At 41.8% G+C, this 22,655-nt stretch overlaps 1 protein-coding gene across 2 annotated transcripts in view; it reads left to right on the plus strand.

Annotated features, from left to right (window-relative positions):
- The window catches only part of CDH18 (cadherin 18), a 601,411-nt gene that overhangs the window by 426,791 nt on the left and 151,965 nt on the right, over window positions 1-22,655 (plus strand). For both annotated transcript variants that reach the window (XM_040432520.1, XM_040432521.1), the window contains exon 6: window positions 7,960-8,213. In XM_040432520.1, the coding sequence (XP_040288454.1) occupies window positions 7,960-8,213 (254 nt within the window). The remainder of the gene's footprint in view (window positions 1-7,959; window positions 8,214-22,655) is intronic.

Below are 22,655 nucleotides of genomic sequence, written 5' to 3' on the forward strand. Positions count from 1 at the left end.
CCGGTCCTGCACTCCTTTCAGCTCTGCGGTCACAGGCCGATCAGTGGCTAACCCCGCTCAATTTGACAGATGGTAAAGTGGTGTGCGACAACAGTGCCAATTTGCTGAAACAGGGCAAAATGACACACGTGCCATGCATGGCACACATCCTAAACTTAGTCATGCAGCGATACGTTGCCAAATACCCCGGGGTCCAGGACGTCTTGCGGCAGGCTAGGAAAATCTCTGGCTATTTTAGAAGATCTTACACGACCATGGCTCGCCTTGCTGACGTTCAGCAGTGACACCACTTGCCCATCAGATGTCTGATTTGTGACTGTGTGACGTGCTGGAACTCCACCTTGTATATGCTTGATAGGCTGCTCCAGCAGAAACATGCCGTTAACGGCTACTTGTATGAACTCTGCAGGACAGGTTCTGGGGAGCTGGGTTTGTTTTCACCACGCCAGTGGCTGCTCATGCGCGACGCATGCAGACTTCTGCGACCATTTGATGAGATCACCAAACTGGTCATTCGCAGCCAGGGTGCCATCAGTGACATCGTACCTTACACCTTCTTTATTGAGCGTGCATTGTGTTGTGTCATTGATCAATCTGACGGGGAGCAGGAGCTGGAAGATGAGGAAGTTGCAATGCTGAATGAATTCCCAAGGGGGGGGCTACTCCATCTGAGAACAGTCAGCAAGAGTCTGAAGAGGAGTCAGAGGAGGGTGGTGCCTGCGGGAAGGAGGAGGAGGAGCAAGAAGAGCAGGCTTTAAACTTTTCGAGGATCCCTGATGTTGTCCATGGATGGGGGGAGGAGTCCATGGACGACATTCTCCTGGGCGATGAGCAGGAGCCAGGGCGCTCCAACGCTTCCAATTTAGTATAAATGGGGGCCTTCATGCTCCAGTGTTTGAAGAGGGACCCCCTTATAAAAAGCATAAAGGTCAAGGACCTGTACTGGGTGGAAAAATACTTAGACCCCCGGTACAAACACAAATTGGTGGAAATGTTACCAGCATTACAGAGGGCTATCAGAATGCAGCATTTCCAGACCTTGCTTCGAGAGATCTTGTATTCTGCTGTTTTGTGGGTGCTGGCAGAAGAATTTCCACCCACAGAGAAGCAGTTGCGGGTACCAATCCTACTGCACATGCAAGAAGAGAGCGATTTGAAGATGTGTTGGTCAATTCGGATATGGGATCATTCTTGCAGCCAACTCATTGACAGCCGCCCTACGGATCCAGCCTCAGGCAATGCCTAGACTGACAGGTGTCCGACTACATTGGGTTAACGACTGATATGGATGCTCTGAGAAACGAGGAACCCCTGAACAACTGGGTTTGCAGGCTTGACCTGTGGCCAGAGCTGGCACAATTTGCCATGGAACTCTTGGCTTGCCCTTCGTTGAGTGTCCTGTCTGAAAGGACGTTCAGTGCAGCAGGGGGGATCGTGACCGATAAGCGCACTTGCCTAGCTCACGACAGTGTGGACTACCCCACATTTCTAAAAATGAATGAGGCATGGATCTCAGAGGAATTCAACACCTGTGATGATGATGACCACATTTAATTGAATTTCCTCATGCCAGCCCACACATATCTGCCACCACCCAGAACAAAGAATGGTCCCTGTCTTATGTAAATACAGCAGCATAAAAGGTCTTCTCTGTCCAGTGAATGCCTAATACTTGGGGCCTATACTCCACTGGCCTGCAGTAAAATCATTATCCAATGACCGTCTAAAATACCTCCAGCCACATAATCACTTGATCTTTTCTGTTCGGTGAATGCCTAATTGTTGGGGCCTCGGAGGAATTCACCACCTGTGACGACCACGTGTTATCGAATTTCACCTATTATCATTTGGGGTTTATTCAAGAGGGGGGATTTTGTTAGCCATGTTTTTAATCCAATATTATATTTTTAGTTATTTTAAACATATGTATTTGACATGTATTTGTACTGGCCTGCAGTAAAATTGTTATCCAGTGACCGTCTAATATACCTCCAGCCACATAATCACTTGATCTTTTCTGTCCGGTGAATGCCTAATGTTTGGGTCCTGTACTCTACTGGCCTGCAGTAAAATTGATATACATTGACGGTCTAATGTACCTCCAGCCACATAATCACTTGTTCTTTTCTGAATGGTGAATGCATAATTTTTGGGGCCTGTACTCCACTGGCCTGCAGTGAAATTGTTATCCAATGGCCATCTAATATACCTCCAGCCACATAATCACTTGATCTTTTCTGTTCGGTGAATGCCTAATTGTTGGGGCCTCGGAGGAATTCACCACCTGTGACGACCACGTATTATCTAATTTCACCTATTATCATTTGGGGTTTTTTCAAGAGGGGGGATTTCATTAGCCATGTTTTTAATCCAATATTATAATTTTAGTTCTTTTAAACATATGTATTTGACATGTATTTGTACTGGCCTGCAGTAAAATTGTTATCCAGTGACTGTCTAATATACCTCCAGCCACATAATCACTTGATCTTTTCTGTACGATGAATGCATAATTTTTGGGGCCTCTAATCTAACTGGCCAACAGTAAAATTGTTATACGGTGACCGCCTAATGTACCTCCAGCCACATAATCACTTGTTCTTTTCTGTACGGGGAATGTCTAACGTTTGGGCCCTGTACTCCACTGGCCTGCAGTAAAATTGTTATCCATTGATCGTTTTATATACCTCCAGCCACATAATCACTTGTTATTTTCGGTACGTTAAATGCATCATTTTTGGGGCCTGTACTCCACTGGCCTGCAGTAAAATTGTTATCCATTGACCGTCTAATATACCTCCACCCACATAATCACTTGATGTTTTCTGTTAGGTGAATGCCTAATGTTTGGGGCCTGTACTTCACTGGCCTGCAGTAAAATTGATATCCAATGACCTTCTATTATACCTCCAGCCACATAATCACTTTATCTTTTCTGTACGCTGAAAGCCAAATGTTTGGGGCCTGTACTCCAATAGGCTACAGTAAAATTGTTATTCAGTGACCGCATAATCTACTTCGAGCCACATAATCACAATTTTTTTTACGTCAGGTGAATGTTTAAAATTTAGGGCCCGTACTACCGTGGCCTAAAATAAAACTATTCTAGGCTCCATCAAGGGAAATTTTTGAAAATTTCCCTTTAAGACGCATAAAAATGGCCCATAATAAAATACATATTTTTAGTGGGAATTTTTGTCATTGATCCCCCTCTAGTATGTCACTGTCCATGTTGTGGGACTATTTGTGCACTTCTAGTAAGTATTTGGTGGCTGCAAATATGACCTGAAGGTTTTTCAGGTTCGCCTGCCATTAAAGTGAATGGGGCCCGCCGTGAAATTGCGGTTCGTGAACATTTGATTTGCGAATCGTCCCGGCCGATGTTCGTCCATCACTACTTACTTTCCACACAATTTAAATTATTATTTTATTTATTTTTTGTGATGTTAACATTGTTGAAATTTTCTATCTTTCTTTTTGGGTGTAACGATTGCACCAGAAGCTTTCCGATGTATCTGTAAATGTGCACAGGCAAGGAAATATGAAAAGACAATTAGAAATAACTGTACCCTCAACTACCTCTTCATTGCCTTATAGATCTGAGCTAAGCTCCAAATGTTCTCTCTTTACATAGTCTGGGTTAGAAAAAGTATAAACATCTTTGGTATTAGGTATGATCCACCCATTCTCTCCTTTGGGTGTCTGCTTATTTCCACTCCTGTCCCATTCTGACTCTATACATTGCATTCAGCCTTTTCAAAAATGTGCTCCTTGTGTTCCATTCATCTAAACTAAATCAGATATTGAGTACACTATGGTAGGCAGTCACCTATACCTGACCACAAAATTGTCAAATTGGAGTATTATTTCACACAAACTCAAACCTTTATTTTGTCTTCCCAAACTACAATAAGTCACATCATCTGAAGGAATTATTTGTTGCCTAAACTAGTAAAATGTGTAATTTTTGGTATTCTGTTAACCAAACTCATTTCTGTAACAGTGTTTGCCAGTCATTATGTGGAATACATATTCAGTGGAAAATAGAAATGAAAACGTAATGTAACTTAAATATCAAAGCTTCAAGTCTTCTCCTGGGTTTCACTGATGCTCCAAAAAGATTTTACTATTAGATTAGCTAATAGATTATATAATCATAGTTTGTAACCTACACTGCAGGTAAACAGACAGTGTCAGAATCTACTATGAACTACCATAGGAAATGTGTTTTCTGTAGTTCAGGAAAAAAAGAATTTCAAATAAAGTCAAGGTCTTGGAGCTCTTTATATTACAAAATTATAAGGTTAGAAAAGTTCCTTCCATTCCTTTTGTTTGAGTGTGGATGCAGAGTAGTTTGGCTATCAATTAGTCTCTTCACTCTGAGCAGAATCTCACATAGTACACCCTCCTAGTGCTTTTTGCAGGTGGTTTTGCTTCTTGTGTATTCATCCACTGGAGCACAATGGGAATTATCTAGTAGCACTACACCAAATCTTCCTCCTGTGCTCTTCTAAATTCCCCTAGTTCAGCACCATCTTAGGTCTTCTCCTGACCAGTTTTGCCATTCTGGCTTCATAAATAGATGAAATCAGAATAGTAAAACTAGTTGGGAGGAGATGTAGGGTCCATTCTATTGTTTTATCGACTTTTATTATTGTTTAAATTAATACATGTTGTAAGCTTATTTTAAAGTAGGTAGGACCATTAAATTGTGCCAAATTATGTCAAATATTTCTGCACAAGATGTCTTTGTCCTTGATCCCCTAGTGCATATTCAGATGGAACAAATACCTGAAACTATGTTGAACCTGGCTAATATGAAAGAGCAGAGGAAGAAGAAGTGGTGAAGTGCTGCTAGAGATCACCAAACAATTAACGCTGTGTACCAACGTTTTATTCACTTCTGTGGGAGTTCTGAGAACAGTAGCGCAAGTGTGCATGCTGGGAATTTTAGTTCACAACAGTTGGTGTGTACCGGGGGTTGCCTACCCCTGGCACACGATAAAAATACTTTTTGACATCCTAACTACTATGACCACATATACAAAAGGAGTGGTGAGGACTTTTGCAAGCTTATGAATCAATTGCCAACGGTCTGCAATAAAGTCCAACTGGGTGTCACCAGGTGAGGGTGCATCCCTGCATAGTCTGCCACAGCTCTGATTGGATACTATCTGACTATGCAGGGACACACCCCAAATGGTAAGACCCAATTGGATCTTTATTGCAGACTGTTGGAAATTTGTTCATTTGTAGAACAAATAATAGAAGAATAGCACAACATGAAATCATAAGATTTGATGCTCCAATATTGTTATTACATGGGGAATACAAGTGGTTTCTAAAACAGGCATGTCAGGGGAGGTGACTGATAATTCATAAGTGTTAATACAGATACTGGCCAAGTGAATGGTTTATATAGAAATCGGTGGCCTGTTATAAAAAAATATGCTTGGGCCTAATCAGTTTGGAAAAAAGGCAGCTTACCGGTTACCTAATAGTAATGAACAAATATACAGTATGAATGGAAGATACATATATACAGTACAGACCAAAAGTTTGGACACACCTTCTCAATCAAAGAGTTTTCTTTATTTTCATGACTATGAAGGCATCAAAACTATGAATTAACACATGTGGAATTATATACATAACAAACAAGTGTGAAACAACTGAAAATATGTCATATTCTAGGTTCTTCAAAGTAGCCACCTTTTGCTTTGATTACTGCTTTGCACACTCTTGGCATTCTCTTGATGAGCTTCAAGAGGTAGTTCCCTGAAATGGTTTTCACTTCACAGATGTGCCCTGTCAGGTTTAATAAGTGGGATTTCTTGCCTTATAAATGGGGTTGGGACCATCAGTGGCGTTGAGGAGAAGTCAGGTGGATACACAGCTGATAGTCCTACTGAATAGACTGTTAGAATTTGTATTATGACAAGAAAAAAGCAGCTAAGTAAAGAAAAACGAGTGGCCATCATTACTTTAAGAAATTAAGGTCAGTCAGTCAGCCGAAAAATTGGGAAAACTTTGAAAGTAAGGGCTATTTGACCATGAAGGAGAGTGATGGGGTGCTGTGCCAGATGACCTGGCCTCCACAGTCACCAGACCTGAACCCAATCGAGATGGTTTGGGGTCAGCTGGACCGCAGAGTGAAGGCAAAAGGGCCAACGAATGCTAAGCATCTCTGGGAACTCCTTCAAGACTGTTGGAAGACCATTTCAGGGGACTACCTCTTGAAGCTCATCAAGAGAATGCCAAGAGTATGCAAAGCAGTAATCAAAGCAAAAGGTGGCTACTTTGAAGAACCTAGAATATGACATATTTTCAGTTGTTTCACACTTGTTTGTTATGTATATAATTCCACATGTGTTAATTCATAGTTTTGATGCCTTCATAGTCATGAAAATAAAGAAAACTCTTTGAATGAGAAGGTGTGTCCAAACTTTTGGTCTGTACTGTATTTCTAATAATCTTTTTAGAACTAAGTCTGTAACCATGACAAAAGGGCATCCTCTACATCTGGAGATAAGAAGGTTTCACCATTATCATAGATGGGAATTCTTGACTGCAAAAGAAGAGGAATTTGGGACTCTCTGCCACAAGATGTTGTGATGGTTAAAACATAGATGTTCAAGAAGGGCCAGGCATGGATGCCTTTCTTGAAAGTAATAATATCACATGTAATGGGTACTAGATTTCTGAAATTGAGACATTGATCCAGATATGTAATCTGATTGGCATGTTTGGAATCAGTAAGCATCCCTCCCCTATCCCCTTGCATGGGGCAGTTGACATCTGCATCACCAGAGCTGTTTTTATCTCCTCAGTACAATGGGATAATACTTGAAGGGGTTCTCCAGGCTGTTACTATTGATGACCTATCCTCAATATCAGATCGGTGGTTTTCTAATACCCGGCACCCCCACGATCAGTGCCGTCTCCCGTGTCTCTTTCAGCTCACCGCTGATGTCTATGGCAAAGGATAGGTCATCAATATTAAAAGCACAGAGAACCCCTTTGATAAAACTGACTTTTTTCAACCTTATCATCAATTACTATTCTCTGCTTTCCAGGCTTTTTGTTTTCCGATATTTCATATTGTGTACTTTTACTGATTCTTCTGACTGTGAAGGGCTGAGGAATATACTGATGCTTTATAAATGAAGGTCATTATTATATCTTTCTGTGACTTCCAATCTCATTTAGTTATTATCACATGTCTATGATGAAATCAATGAGGAACTACTGCAATTGCACCTATATTCAATTGGTAACATGCAACATAAAGGGTACTGCTTTGCTAAGCAAAACATGAAGGTCACACTGTGTGTGCTATTGTCATAGAAAACATTTTTGTGGTTCCAGCAAATAGGAACATATAAGTAAAATCTCCTAATAAAACTCCCAAGGTCAGGGACAAATCATCAGTCAATAAATGCAGATTTATTTTACTTCTGCTGAATAGACATTTTATGGAACACAACACCAAATAACCCTGGTTTAACCTATTAAATCTGCCACTGTTGTTTGTTCATCCTGCTTCTTTGTAGCACAACACAATGAAACATGTTGCTGTTACGAGCTTGAAAACGCTTGGGAAATTTCAATAGGACTCAGAAGCACACGCTTGGGAAGCATTTGTCTTTTCTGTTCCTGTATAGAAATTTTATTACAGCTATGTACTGACCATAATCTATTGTTTTATCAGGATTATCTGAATAAAGCCGAGACTGTTTTCTTTTTCTAATTTGTACAGAATAACTTTTTTTTAAACCATGTGAATTATTGCTTGTAATATCAAAGCTTAAGACCGCTAATAGTGTATTCTAGCTACAATATATAGAGTAAAATGTAAAATTGTTTTGTGGAATTTCATGTTTATGACCTCTTCCATATCATTTCTGGGCTACTGAATATAGTTTTTTATGTGTAATATATGTGTATCTCTTTTTTCAGCCATTAAATTATGAGAAAAAGAAATTATATTCACTGAACATCGAAGGAGTAAATACCCATCTGGATTCAAGATTTTATCATCTGGGACCTTTCAAAGACAGCACCATGTTAAAAGTGATTGTAGGGGACGTAGATGAAGCACCTTTGTTTACAAAGTCTGTATATGAGATGGATGTGTATGAGAACGCCGATATCGGAACCATTGTGGGATTGGTATCAGCCGATGATCCTGATAGCACTAACAGCCTAGTAAGGTAAGGCATATACTCTGAGTAAATGTTTGAAAGGCTGTGTAGTTTTATACATTACTCTATTTTGAACAATATTTGGAATGTAAAAAACATACGCCTATACTATAATTCGTGTTGAGCGAATTGAAGGATCCGAATTTCAGGGAAAATGTGATTTGCCGCAAGCCGAATTTCCTTGTGCTTTGAGGTAGCATATCGATTTCCCCAGCGGTAAATGGCAGTGAAAAAAAATCAAAAAATATTGTACTTACCTCATCCATTTGATTGCGACACACCGGCCTTTGATTTGGCATCTTGATTGAAGATCTCGCACTAAATCCCATGCTTGTTGACGTATGACATCACCTGTCTGGCCGACGTGGTGACGTCATCAAGTGCTGCACAAGATTTTGTGCTAGATCTTCAATCAAGGTGGCAGTGGCTGGCTCAATGCAAGCAAATAGATGAGAAAGAAAGCAAATATTTTCTAATTCTAAACAATCCACTAAGTCGTTGTGCCCACAATAGATATGTAATGTACAGATACATAATATGGCACTGAAAGCCTTCTGTGAGACCTCTGGGTATCTCAAATTTCATATGGAAGCACACTATACTTTTTTTTCCCTCCATTAAAGAACACAGGGTAAATTTATCAAACTGTTCTAAAGTAGAACTGGCTCAGTTGCCCATAGCAACCAATCAGATTCCACCTTTCAATTTCCAAAGGAGCTGTGAGTAATGAAAGGTGGAATATCATTGGTTGCTATGGGCAACTAAGCCAATTCTACTTTAGAACAGTTTGATAAATCTCTCTTACAGTGCCTATGGGGGCACCACACAGCAGGACAAAGAGTGTCCTTATATCTGTGTGCACACACTGTAAGGATAGCTTTCTAGCTAAAATGTTGTAAATTACAATTTCATCAACATCTCTAAATTTCTTCTTGGCCTACATGGTTGGTTAAGAGTTATGTGACTTTATTTGTATAGTAACTACTGTATATTGCACCAAAAATAATATAGGTGCAAATATGATTGGTTATTTGTGCATAAATGCAATTTACACCCATAAACATAGGGTCCATTGGAAACAATGCAGATGCATATACCAAACTAGCAACACCAATAAAGAACACACTCTACATATATAATTGTAAAAATTAAGATACTTCATTATGATGTGGAAGCACAACGTGAAACACATGATTGGCATTTTGAGGCGCCATACTGGGTCTGTATTACTTGTGTGTGCAGTTTTGTATATCAATTTGGATGTATGTCCTGCTTTACCTCATTATACCTTGCTGCTGTTATTGTGTCATTTTTTACCGCATATTTGGTGCCTCATCTGAGGTGTGTGTCAATACCTTATATTTGTTTTTTAATTGTGCGTCATAATAAAATATCTTAAGTGAGTTCTTTATCGGTGTTGCTAGTATGCAAAGCTTGTAAGAGTGACCAGTGGTGCACATTAATGATTACTACATGGTATAGGTATTCTATATGCAGAATGTTACAGAGCTTGTAAGCAGTTAATGGTGAAGTACCTATTTTCTTTCCACTGTATTTCTTCCACCTTGATTTGCAAAGTTCATCATCCAGTGGGAGGCATGGTCAGAAAAATTAAAAACTATGTTCCATACTTACTTTTTTGAGAATATCAATGGCATTCAGAATTTCAGTAGCATTGGCTCGTCTATCGTCTCTGCGGCCTGAGGGGCTTCTATCTCCTTGCCAACATTGCCCGACTTCTGTCCTCATTAAAAGAGCTACTAATGTCTAAAAACTGCATTAGTAATCTCAAAATCCACAGCCAATTTTTCATTTGGCTGTCATTCTTGCCAAGCCAAATCTTTGTTTTAGATTACAATTAAGACATAAATAGCTTTAGAGGGTCCTAATGCATCAGAATCATTTGAGATGTTCTTCAGTATCAGCTGTTAAAAGGATATTGCTTGGCCTACTTAAAGCATGCTGGAATGGTGGATTGAAAAGGTAATCAGAACAGCCAGATGTTGAAATGTCTCTTCAACTATTCTTGATTAAAAACCAGTACTCAAGCATGTTGACTATTCTCCTTTCTAGAGTGAAGGTTCTAACACAATGGACTAATCACTGATTGCTCATATTCTTTCACCTCCTCGATTATGTCCACAGGAATTATTTTCCCTGTGTTATTAAAACCATGCATATTTACATCATTGCATAGAACTTGGATATTTAAAGAGGTTTCCAAGTTTTAATATAATCCCCCAGTGCCTCTAAATGTAATAAAATAAAAGAACACATACTCACTTCTTTTTCCCCCGTCCATCCAGTGCTGCCGGTCTAAACCTTACCTCCAGATAATGTTTACAGGCTATGCCCGTGATGATACTGAATATGGTATTTCCCAAATATTTGATTCGATCGAAATAAATTTGTGACGAAGCAAGTTATAAATTAGCTATTTCCTGGTTAAAGGGAGCCTGTATCTCGGTGGACATCACTGTGTATTGCAGAAACATAAATAGCTAGTCCACTGTGGTAATGAAACAGTTAATGTGCATCAGTATGACAGACAGGTGACAGCCGTCACTCTTAGACTCAGTTCACGCTTTATTTATTTGGTCAGTTATGGGTCAAAGACTGACCAAATAACTTAATAACTCAAGTGTGACTTAGTCTTACAGGTCAATGTTAGCATCAGGTACAATGTGCAGTGGCTCAAGTTTCTACTATAGAGTGAAAGTGGACTCTTCTTTTACACCATCTGCTGATTCCACGTAGATTGCTACAGAACCAGTTCTGTTACACACTGATACAAGTAGTGCACCCATGACAGAGTGGAGAGGGTATCAGCAGTAAGTTTGTGTTGCTGTCACTGTTTATTTTCCCCTTCTTTTTATCCATCACAAAAACAACCTGAAAAAAAAACGGATCCTGTCTTTTGAGCATCCACCTTAACGCGTTCAGTATTGGTCAGTAGTTGATTAGTATTGGAAAGGCCCAAAAAAAACAGAAGTGGATCCAAAACAGAGATATGTGATGGCAATATTTGCATGTCTTCTTAGTTTTGTACCCACTCCTGCTTTGGCTTCCAAATCATGAGCATATCCTGATGCAAAATACTGAACATGTGATAGAGGCCTCATGCTCAGTTTGCATGAGGTTTGGCTATTTGCCTCTGAAATTGTTTTTTTTTAGATGGAAAAGAAGTCATGCATGCAGGACTTTAATGGCCTCTATGACACGGTCAGTATTTGCATGAGTCGTTAACATAGTGGCGCCGTCACAGAGTGGGGAGGGTGTCATCAGCCTGAGGAAGGTCCGCACGTCAGCACTGCCATGTACTGTTCCAGACACCGACAGGCTCAAGGACTGGCCCACCTTCTGCTCAATCTGTGCAGGTCTGGTACAGCCTTTTTGGAGAAGTAATGACGGCTTGGGACTCTCCACCTTGGCCCGCCATAGGCCATCAGTTCTCTGAAAGGTGCAGAGTCAACCACATAGAAAGGGAGGGACTATAGTACCAGCAACTTTGTTAGGTGAAACTTCAGCTTCTGCACCATTGGATGAGTGTACGCATACTGTACTCTTTTTACAATCGCCTCCCTGATCGATGAGTGACAAGGATTAGGAGCATCAGGGCCAGTATTTGGTGGGAAGGAAACACAGCTCCCTTCTGCTGAGGTGGTGGAGCCTTAAATGCTAGAAAAGGGTTGCGGGCCGCCAGGAGATGCCTCTGGCTGTACCCCAACATTAGCCCCATGTCTGTAAAGAATAAATCAAGGCAACTGGACTTACTGTAGATTTCTTGAAAACGTTTCACCCGTTCTTCCAACGAGCTTTCTCAATTCTGAATTGAGAATTGAGAAAGCTCGTTTGAAGAATGAGTGAAACGTTTTCAAGAAATCTACAGTAAGTCCAGTTGCCTTGATTTATTCTTTACAGATATACCATGACCTGGATAAATGAGAACCTTCACAGACACATTAGCCCCATGGTTTTTCCAGGCCATTTTATGGTGACGCTACATATGTTGACGCAGGGCCATGGTGCCAACATTGGCACCATGGCCACACTTCACCTTCTGCCCACAGATTCTACACACAGCCATGGTGACATCCTTCATGAAAAATTTCCACACTAGCGAAAATGGCATTTTACCCCCACCACTCCGTGCTGACTGCCTGCCGATGTCCCTATGAACCCATGCACCGCTAGCTGTTCCCAGACAGGTAGGCTCCTGAGTAGCAGATGTTCTACCCTGGGCATGTTTGGCTCCAGATCTCACATATCTGCCACCCTGCTGACTCACAGCCACGCTTGCACCCTGCTGACGGCTCATTTGCTGTCTCATGCACAAGATGCCACCCTTGTCCCCGATGATGATGATTAAGATGATGATGTCCCTCTTTACCAGGCTTCCTTGTGCGATCGGAATCATCATCAATCACTACTGTCTACATGTCAATGATGACACCATCATCAGTTGCCTGACCGTGCCTGACCGCTCGCAACATCTGGTCCCACATGACTCTCATCGATGCTACTTGCCACCTACAGGATAGAGCAGCATATCTCTCCTCCAAATCTTGGCTTGGCAGTAGCTGCTGACTGTACTCAATAAGCTCATCCTTTCTCAAAAGCGGAGCAAAGCTGGCAGCACACAATACTTCCCGAACAGAAGGAGCAGAAAAAGACAGAGGCAGGCACAGGACAGTTGGGGGCACAGAGCTTGTTTTTGGGCCATGCCAACTAATTGTGGTGTCAGAAAAACTCACAAATCGTGGCTGGGGGTATCTGATGTCAATTGAGATGATGCTGAACACCGAGTCAACCATTCAAGGACAGCTAGGTTGCTGGTCAAAATATTACCACTGGATGACACTGGCAGCTCTGGCCTGTTGCTTCGACTGCAGCTACCACCCCACACCCTTCTTCTCTTGCTGTTTCTGCCAGTTTCAGAAACATTTTTGCCACTGCCCGTTCCATTGGAAGGCACTGGCACCTGTCTGTCGGACATACTGTACAGTAACAGTAACTGTAAGTGTAAAATAGCATTAGTATTAGACAGATTTTTCAGTCCAATTAAAAGATCAAGGCTTAATGGAATTAATTATCTATAAAACAAGGTGGGAAAACAAATACTTGTAAAAATAGACCACTATGTCATCCCAATTACAGAATCAAGGCCTAATGGAATTACTTATGTATGAAATAATGTGAACACTCCAAAAGCAGTAGTATTAGAAAGCTATTTCACCCCAATTCTAGATTCAAGGCATAATGGAATTCATTATGTAAAAAACAATGTGTAAAACCAAGTACGCGAACAAATAGAGCACTATTTCACCCCAATTAAAGAATCAAGGCCTAATGAAATTACTTATCTATTACACAAGGTATAAAGCCAAATATGTGAAAAAAAAATGTCAGCACTATTTCACCCCAATTACAGAATCAAGGTGTTATAAAATTACTTATGTATAAAACCATGTGAACATCACAATGGCAGTAGTGCTAGACAGCTTTTTAACCCTAATTAGAAAATCAAAGCGTTATAGAATTACAATGTATAAAACAATGTGAACACCACAATAGCAGTAGTATTAGACAGCTTTTTCACCCCAGTTATTGCATAAAGGTGTAATAGAATTGTTTATTTGTTAACCAAGAGGGACACTGTTCAATTAGCTCCGGCAATTCAAAATCCACTTTCCCTATGCTCTCTCTATAGTGTGGATAAAGTCTCCCTATGATCTCCCTATACTTTCCTTGTGGTGTCCTTGAACTCTTCCACACAAAATTTTACAAATAAAGGTTTCTTAATCACTGTACCTAGGGCCTGTTACATCTCTCCCTTTACCAAGTTTACAGTATAATGGTGGACACCAGCCAGGATGAGGCTTTTATAGGGCATTTATATGTGTGACATCACAGGGGCTGGCTAGCTGCTGATTGGCTGGCTGCACAGCATTATGGGTGATTCCTCAAATCTCCAGCAAGCTACACCTTACTGAAGCAAAACACATATCTTGATTTCTGCTACTTCACCTAACTGAACTGGAAATCTGGGTCAGATATACACCCCCCCCCCCCCCCCCCTCCTACAGTATCTCACAAAAGCGAGTACATTTCTCACAGTTTTGTAAATATTTTATTACATCTTTTCATGGGACAACACTGAAGATATGACACTTCAATGTACAGCTTGTATAACAGATTAAATTTGTGCCCTCAAAATTACTCAACACACAGCCATTAATGACTAAACCGCTAGCAACAAAAGTGAGTACACCCCTAAGTGAAACTGGCCAAATTGTGCCCAAAGTGTCAATATTTTGTGTGGCCACCATTATTTTCCAGCAGAGTCTTAACTCTCTTGTGCATGGAGTTCACTAGTGCTTCACAGGTTGTCACTGGAATCCTCTTCCACTCCTGACATCATGGAGCTGGTGGATGTTAGAGATCTTGCACTCCTCCACCTTAAGCTTGAGGATGCCCCACAGATGGGTTTAGGTCTGGAGACATGCTTGGCCAGTCCAGCACTTTTACCCTCAGTTTCTTTAGCAAGGCAGTGGTTTTCTTGGAGGTGTGTTTGGGTCATTATCATGTTGGAATACTGGTCTGTGGCCCAGTTTCCAAAGGGAGGGGATCACTCTGTGCTTCAGTATGTCACAGTACATGTTGGCATTTGTGGTTCCCTCAATGAATTGCAGCTCCCCACAGCCAGCAGAACTCATGCAACCCCAAACCATGACACTCTCGCCACCATGCTTGACTGTAAGTAAGACACACTTGTCTTTAAACTCCTCACCTGGTTCCTGACACACATGCTTTACACCAGGCATGCTCAACCTGTGGCCCTCCATCTGTTGTAAAACAACAACTCCCACAATGCCCTGCTGCTAATAGCTGTAGGCTGTTCAGGCATGCTGGGAGCTGTAGTTTTGCAACAGCTGGAGGGCTGCAGGTTGAGCATGCCTGCTTTACACCATCTGAACCAAATAAGTTTATCTTGGTCTTATCAGACCACAGGACATGGTTCCAGTAATCCATGTCCTTAGTCTGCTTGTCTTTAGCAAACTGCTTGCAGGCTTTCTTGTGCATCATCTTTAGAAGAGGCTTCCTTCTGGGACAACAGCCATGGAGACCAATTTGATGCAGTGTAGAGGAGTGAAAGAGGATTCCAGTGGAAACCTGTGAAGCTCTAGTGAACTCCATGTCCAAGAGAGTTAAGGCAGTGCTGGAAAATAATGGTGTCCATACAAAATATTGACACATTGGGCACAATTCGGCCATTTTCACTTTGGGGTGTACTCACTTTTGTTGCCAGCGGTTTAGACATTAATGGCCACATTATTATTATTTTTTTTTTCTTTTCTTCCCTCCACCTAAAAGATTTCAGTTTGTTTTTCAATTGAGTGGTACAGTTTATAGGTCACATTAGAGGTAGAAAAAGTTCTGTAAAGATTTATCTTTGTCAAAAAAATTTACATCACAGAAACAGGGGATGTGTAGACTTTTTATATCCACTGTATATATTGGACTGGGCAAGATAGAAGTTTACATTCATAATCATAGAGACCAACATGTAATGCTCCCTTTGAAATGAAATGAGATAGGCAAATCAGTCCTCCTCCTCCATGGGAGAAGTATTGTAGGCCATGCACATTTTACATAAGCTTACATCAGAGAAGCTTAACTTTCATTTCCTTTTCAAAGAAAAGCTTAATTTGAATATCTTTCACAGAAACCCAAAGATAAGCAAATCAGAGGAGTGTAGCTCTTTTTTCTTCTCTCTCTCTCTCTCTGATTCAAGTGGAATTAATTTGGGGACAAATTAAATTAAAACATTTGGAGAGTTGGGCCAAAGCGAATTTCAAGAAATCTGCTCATCTCTCATCCCAACATTTCTACTTTTACTTCTGTTTGACACAGGACACTGATGCTTGTGTTGGCATCTGACAGGTGCTGTTTATGAATAGGTTCGAACAGAAAAGAGGGCTGGCTTAGCTAATGACATGACCCAGCTAGCCAGCCCCATTCACACCCAGCAAATGTCATAGATCAGCACATGAAACACTGTCCTATGTTGAGCACAAGCACGAAGTTGACCTGCTTAGACCAGAAGGAATCTCTGAAGATGATAACTAGGCCAACCAATTTAACTACAGATAAAGCAAGGTTAACACACAAACTCTTAACTTAAATTTCTTAACTCATCCCGTTATCTTGAAACAAAGGCCATTGAAAAGCAATTGAAGGTGTTTGCTTAACGCATTTAGTTTGGACAACACGTCACATAAAGCATGTGTGCTAAGGCTACTTTTGCACTCGCGTTTTGGCTTTCCATTTGTGAGATCCTTTCAAGGCTGTCAGAAGCGGTCCAAAATGGATCAGTTTTGCCCTAATGCAGTCTGAATTGATAAGGATCCGCTCAGAATGCATCAGTTTGCCTTCTATCAGTCTGCCTGCAGCGTTTTGCTGTCCGCTTGACGAAACTGAGCCAAACTGATCCGTCCTGGCACACAATGTAAGTCAATGGGGACAGATCCGTTTTCTATGACACAATCTGGCACATTAGAAAATGGATCAGTCCTTCATTGACTTTCAATGGAGTTCATGACGGATCCATATTGGCTATGTTACAGATAATACAAACGGATCCGTTCATGAGGGATGCATACGGTTGTATTATTGTAACAGATCCGTTTTTATCGTTCAATATATATTTATTGAGGATTTTTTAATTTATCAAAGAAAGACAAAGATACACTATACAAAAACCAATGCAAAAAAGTCCATAGTGTAATACAGGAATCTACATAAATCACATTGCATGGGACATCAGAGGTTACATAATACAGCATACTCCTAACAGTGCACAATATGAATTCCCTGTGATAAAGTAGAGCTTCTGTTAAACAAAGTACGCATTCACCGTAGCGTACAGGTGGTATATATGAGTTGCCAATATATGGCAAAACCCATTAATCGTGAAAAACACAAACAAAGACAAAGTAATGCAAAGACCATAATAACTAATAGCAGAGAGTTTTGGTAGTAGTCAGGTGATTTGGTGTGCGTCATACAAATTAGTGCTCATTATCAGTGTAGCACGTGTTAATATTGTAAGGCCATCTGGGTTTTGTCGATTACCTATTTATGTGCTGGGGTAAAGGTTTGCCCATTGCGACCATTCGGCTTCAAATTTGCTCAATGCTAAGTTTTTGTGTGCTATCATCTTTTCATAGGATTTGGTAGTATCTACAGCTCTTAAAACTTCTTGAACGGTTGGGATTACTGAATTTTTCCAATTCCTAGTAATGGCCAATTTTGTAGCTAAAAATAAATGCATGGAGATAGTCCTAAAGCTATACGGGATTAGTGTGAGGTCTATAAATAACAAGGCCAAAGCTGGATCGCAGATTAGTTTGCGGCCTGAAGCCTTTTCTATTAAGTGAAAAATGCCAGACCACAATTCTTTCAACTGAGGGCATCCCCAGAGTATGTGTAATAGGGTCCCTTTGCCACCACATCCCCTCCAGCACAGCGGCCCCGAGCCAGGGAATATATGACTTAGTCTCAGGTGAAGTACCATCTGAGAAGTGTTTTTGTATAAGATTCAAGATGTGAGACACTTTTCAGCCTTTTGGTCACAAAATTAATAGCTGTGGACCACTGCGCTGGGGGGATGCTGCGTCCCAAATCTAGCTCCCAGTCTTTACAACAGAGTTTTTGTTGCCCAAGAAAGAGTAGAGTGGGCGGATTCCCTTCCAGTTGGACTGTTTTAGAGACCATTGATTCAGGAGTTCAAGATGCAAAATTACGGTCAGCGTGGGATTAGTTGCTAATAAATGACAAATCCTTAAGTATTTATAGAAATCCCTCTTGAGTATATTATACTGTTTTTGCAGGTTTTCAAGCCTGAATGAGAGAGTAGGTCTGCGACTGTCTTCACTCACCCACCCCTCCACAATTCCAGAGATAGGTCAGGAAGGAGGCATTGTAATGCCTCTATTGGGGTGAGTTTTATAGAGGCTTTTGTTCCGTTTCCACTACAATGATATCGTTTCCACACGCTCAGAGAAGTTGAAAGAAGGTATGGGAGAGACTGCGATGACACATCCCCGAAAAGTGAAGCCAACATCAATGCCTTTAAGCTGGGAGTTGGGGCAAGAGTCTGCTCGATATGGACCCAATGTTTGGGAGCATCAGGGGTCCACCATATTCTAAGTTGGTGTATTCTAGTAGCCAAATAGTAATCATAAATATTCAGAAGGCTTAATCCTCCAAATTTTTAAAATCTGGACATAACTGTCCTGGCTATGTGGGGGTGTCCTTTATTCCAGATGAACCTAGTAAGCATTTTGTTCATAGCATTAAAGAAGGGACAGGGTAATTCTAGTGGTAGAATTCTGAACAAATAAAGGAGCTTTGGGAGCACATGCTGCGGAAAAGCTGCTATCCTACCGAGCCAAGAAATTTGCGATGTTCCCTAGTTCCTTTTGGAGGTCTAGGAGAAATTGTGGGAAATTTGCATTGTATAACTTTTGGACAGTAGGGGTGAGTTGAATGCCAAGGTACTGGACCCCGGTGGTCTGCCAGTCCCATGGGTAGAGTTGTTTTAGCTGTTCTAGAGTCTGATTAGGGATGAAAAGGGGGAGGGCCTGGGATTTTCCTTCGTTGAGTTTGTAAAATGATAAAGAACCATATGAGTGAATGACTTTCTTTACTTCATCTAACAGAGCAGGGTTGGTTAGGGAGAGGATTATGTCATCAGCGTACAATGAGAGAGTATGTTGCCTATCCCCGATTTGAATCCCTGAGATATTTTCTGCCTGTCTAATGGCTTGTGCTAGTGGTTCTAGGGACAATATAAAGATTAGAGGGGATAAGGGGCAACCCTGTCTGGTGCCGTTGGAGAGTCTAAAGGGATCTGAAAGAACACGATTGGCCAATACCCGAGCTGATGGATCCCTGTACAATGCTCCTATGGCCCCTATCAGTGCATTCGGTAAGCCCATTTTACAGAGCACCGAGAAGGCAAACGACCAATTCACCCGGTCGAATGCCTTCTCGGCATCCAAGGTGAGGAATACCGTGGGCAACTCCAGTCTATTGACTCTATCCAGTAGGTTGAATACTCTCCTAGAATTGTCTGTGATTTGTCTACCAAGAACAAATCCTACCTGGTCAGGAGCCACCAAGGATGGAATAATAGCTGCTAATCTATTTGCCAGCAATTTGGCATAGATTTTCAAGTCGGTGTTAAGGAGGGATATAGGCCGGAAATTTTGGGGGACTGTCGGTTCTTTGCCAGGTTTTGGCAGAGTGACAATAATTGCCTCTAACATTTCTCTAGGCATGCATCCATCAGTCAGAATCCTAGATAAAGACATATGAAGATGTGGGGCTAGAAGATCCGAGAAAAGTTTATAATAGGAGTTAGACAGACCATCCGGTCCGGGACTCTTGTGTTGGGGCAGTTTTTTGATTATGCCCAATATCTCATCAAGTGTGATGGGCTGGCAGACCCGTTCCCTTTGTTCCCCAGTCATGGAAGGCAATGAGAGGGAGTCAAGAAAATTGTTAATGTCCTGGTCAGATGGCTGGACCACCTCCGTGTTATCAACCAGGTTGTAAAGACTTGAGTAAAATGTCATGAACCTATTAGCAACCGCCTTTGGATCGTATATTTTTTGGGTTTCGGGAGGATTCCAAAGGAAAGCAATATGGGAGTTCTGGGTTCTGTTTTTAATTCTTCTCGCTAGAAGGTTTCCCGCCTTGTTTGCCTGGGAGTAATACAATGCTTTGACCTTTTTTAAGGACAATTCGTATCTATGCAGCATGTGCTCCCCAAGCTGTGCCCTAAGGGAGCGGAGCTCCTCAGAATGGAGAGGAGAGGGAGATGACTTATTCAGAATCTCCGTAGCTCGGATCTTGGTCAGCAAACTTGTAGTGAGTTGCTCTCTTTTCTTTTTTGCCCTATGCCCTAACTTAATGAGAATGCCCCTGATGTAGGCCTTATGTGCTGCCCATACAATAGATGGGTTGTCTACGGAGTTTACATTAGTCAAAAAATATTCTGACAAAGCATCCTTTACCTCCTTTTGACATTCTAAATCTGCTAGTAAGTATTCATTTATTCTCCATGTCGGATTCGGAGGGCGGTTATATTGATCAGAGATTTTTGCTGAGACAGGGGCATAGTCTGACCAGGTTATTACTCCTATATCAGAGTCTGTAATGGTTGACAGAAAAGCTCTGTCCACCAAAACAAAGTCGATACGAGAATATGTTAGATGAGAAGGGAAGAAGTATGTATAATCTCGTTCCATGGCATGGTTTAAGCGCCAAATATCGTATAAGGACAATTTGGATAGGAGATCCATCAATGAGTAAGGATTTCGTCTCGCAGGGGAGGAAGAGTCCAAGGATGTGTCTGGAACAATGTTGAAGTCGCCACATATGAGGACCCTTCCTTTCTGCACAGACTGTACTTTGTTAAATAGGTTGTGAAGGAAACGTTGGGAATGCGCATTGGGCGCGTATAGTCCAACTAGGGTATAAAGTATATTGTTCAGATAGCATATGTGTATAATGTACCGCCCTCCGGGGTCGACAATAGAAGACACAGCGGAATATGCAACAGTATTCTTAATTGCTAATAATACGCCTCGCTTTTTTTTGTTGCAGTGGGCCTGAAGAATAACCGGGAAACACCTGTTTGATGCGGTTGGCATCCGCAGCGATTACATGTGTCTCCTGGGCACAAAAGATATCACATTGCAGAGAGAGAGCCTCCCTCCACATCAAATTGCGCTTGTACGGGCTGTTAAGCCCCCTTACATTTAAGGAACTGAGTTTTAGTACCATACGTGGCTCGAATTGCTATAAACGCGGGAAGTTCATTGAAGTGGAAGGAGGTGCAATCCCCGCCGTGAACAACACACATCATGTATTTACTATGTAAGATAGTACTCTGCCGTAAACACATAAAAAACCAAAACTGGAAAATTAAAAATACAAACAGTGACTGGGAGGTCACAACAAACATTACCCTAAGGGTAGGACAAGATAGAGAACGGGAGGTGAATGAGGCATAGATTGACGCCTCGACATCTATAGGGGGAAGAGTTTAGCCAATTGCCATAGGAGAGAGTAGTAAAACTACTGCTCCATGGTGGTAGAAATGGATTTAGGATGTGACCCCTTTAGTGTGCTTTCTTCCTTCTTCTATTTTCCACCAGTTGCCATTCTCCAGAAGTATGGTGACGTCTAGGAGCCTCTGAGGTCTGTAGGCCTTCCACTGCAATGTTCCATGAGGCTAGGGTGGCTTTCCCTTCTGCATTCGACCGAATCACCACAAAAGAGCCATCCCTGTGTATTAGAAGCTTAACGGGGAAACCCCACCTGTAGGCTATAGAATGTGCCCTTAGAGCGGTAGTGATAGGGGCAAGAGACTTGCGAAGCTGAAGCGTTGCCGCAGAAAGGTTCACAAAAATTTTGATAGCAATACGGGGTAGGTAAAGTCCCCAGTTTTCGTGCAGCAGTGAGAAGTTGCTCTTTAATGTGAAAAAAGTGAATCCTGGCTAGTACATCCCTTGGTACATCATCCGGCAGGTGTTTGGGTTTGACGACCCTGTGTGCTCTGTCGATTATAAGATCGCGGTCTGCACAGTTAGGTAGTAGTTTTATTAACTTCTGGATGTAGGTCGTCAGTTCAGATGTTGTAATATCTTCTGGGACCCCCCGCAATTTAAGATTGTTCCGGCGGGAACGATCCTCTAAGTCTGCAATTTTTGCTTTAAGCTGAGTAACCTCCTCAGAGAGGAGTTCATAGGAGTCAATCAGGGTGTTGTGGGAGGCTGCGAATTCTCCCATTTTAATTTCTACATGTTGCATTTTGTCTCCCAATTCCCTTACGGCAGACTATCGCTTACGGCAGAATCGGCACTATCGCTTTTGAGATCTGTGCCGTTATGGAGTGGTGAAATGCTAACAGCATGTCTTTTAGCAGAGTCCCAGATGTGGGTTGGTCTGTTGTTTGCAGACCCTGTAGTGCCTCATGTATCGAGGGCATGACCGTCTGGTCATTGTGGGAGGTATTGCACTCACCCATGCACCCATGGTGCCTTGGTCTCTGCTTGTCCGGACTAGCAGTCGGTGAGGCCTGGATGTCAGCGTTCCTGGTATGTGCGGGAATTGTCATTTTTACATATAAAAAAATAATAATAAACTTATACTTACTTACTTCCTCCAGGATGCGATGCAGGCCTCTTCCGGCCTGTGTCCCTTGCTGGCTCGGGCGGCGCGATGACGTCATCGCGCCGCCTGCACCGGCCTCTGATAGGCTGCCGGCCTAGTGCTGGCAGCCTATCAGAGGAACAGGGAGGGGACACACCTCTCCCTGCCCTGCCGCATTACAGACATTTGTATTGCCGTCCTGAGGTCGGCGATACAGATGAGATG

The sequence above is a fragment of the Bufo bufo genome, chromosome 5 (assembly GCF_905171765.1).
Source record: "Bufo bufo chromosome 5, aBufBuf1.1, whole genome shotgun sequence".
In the NCBI taxonomy this organism is placed as follows: domain Eukaryota; kingdom Metazoa; phylum Chordata; class Amphibia; order Anura; family Bufonidae; genus Bufo; species Bufo bufo.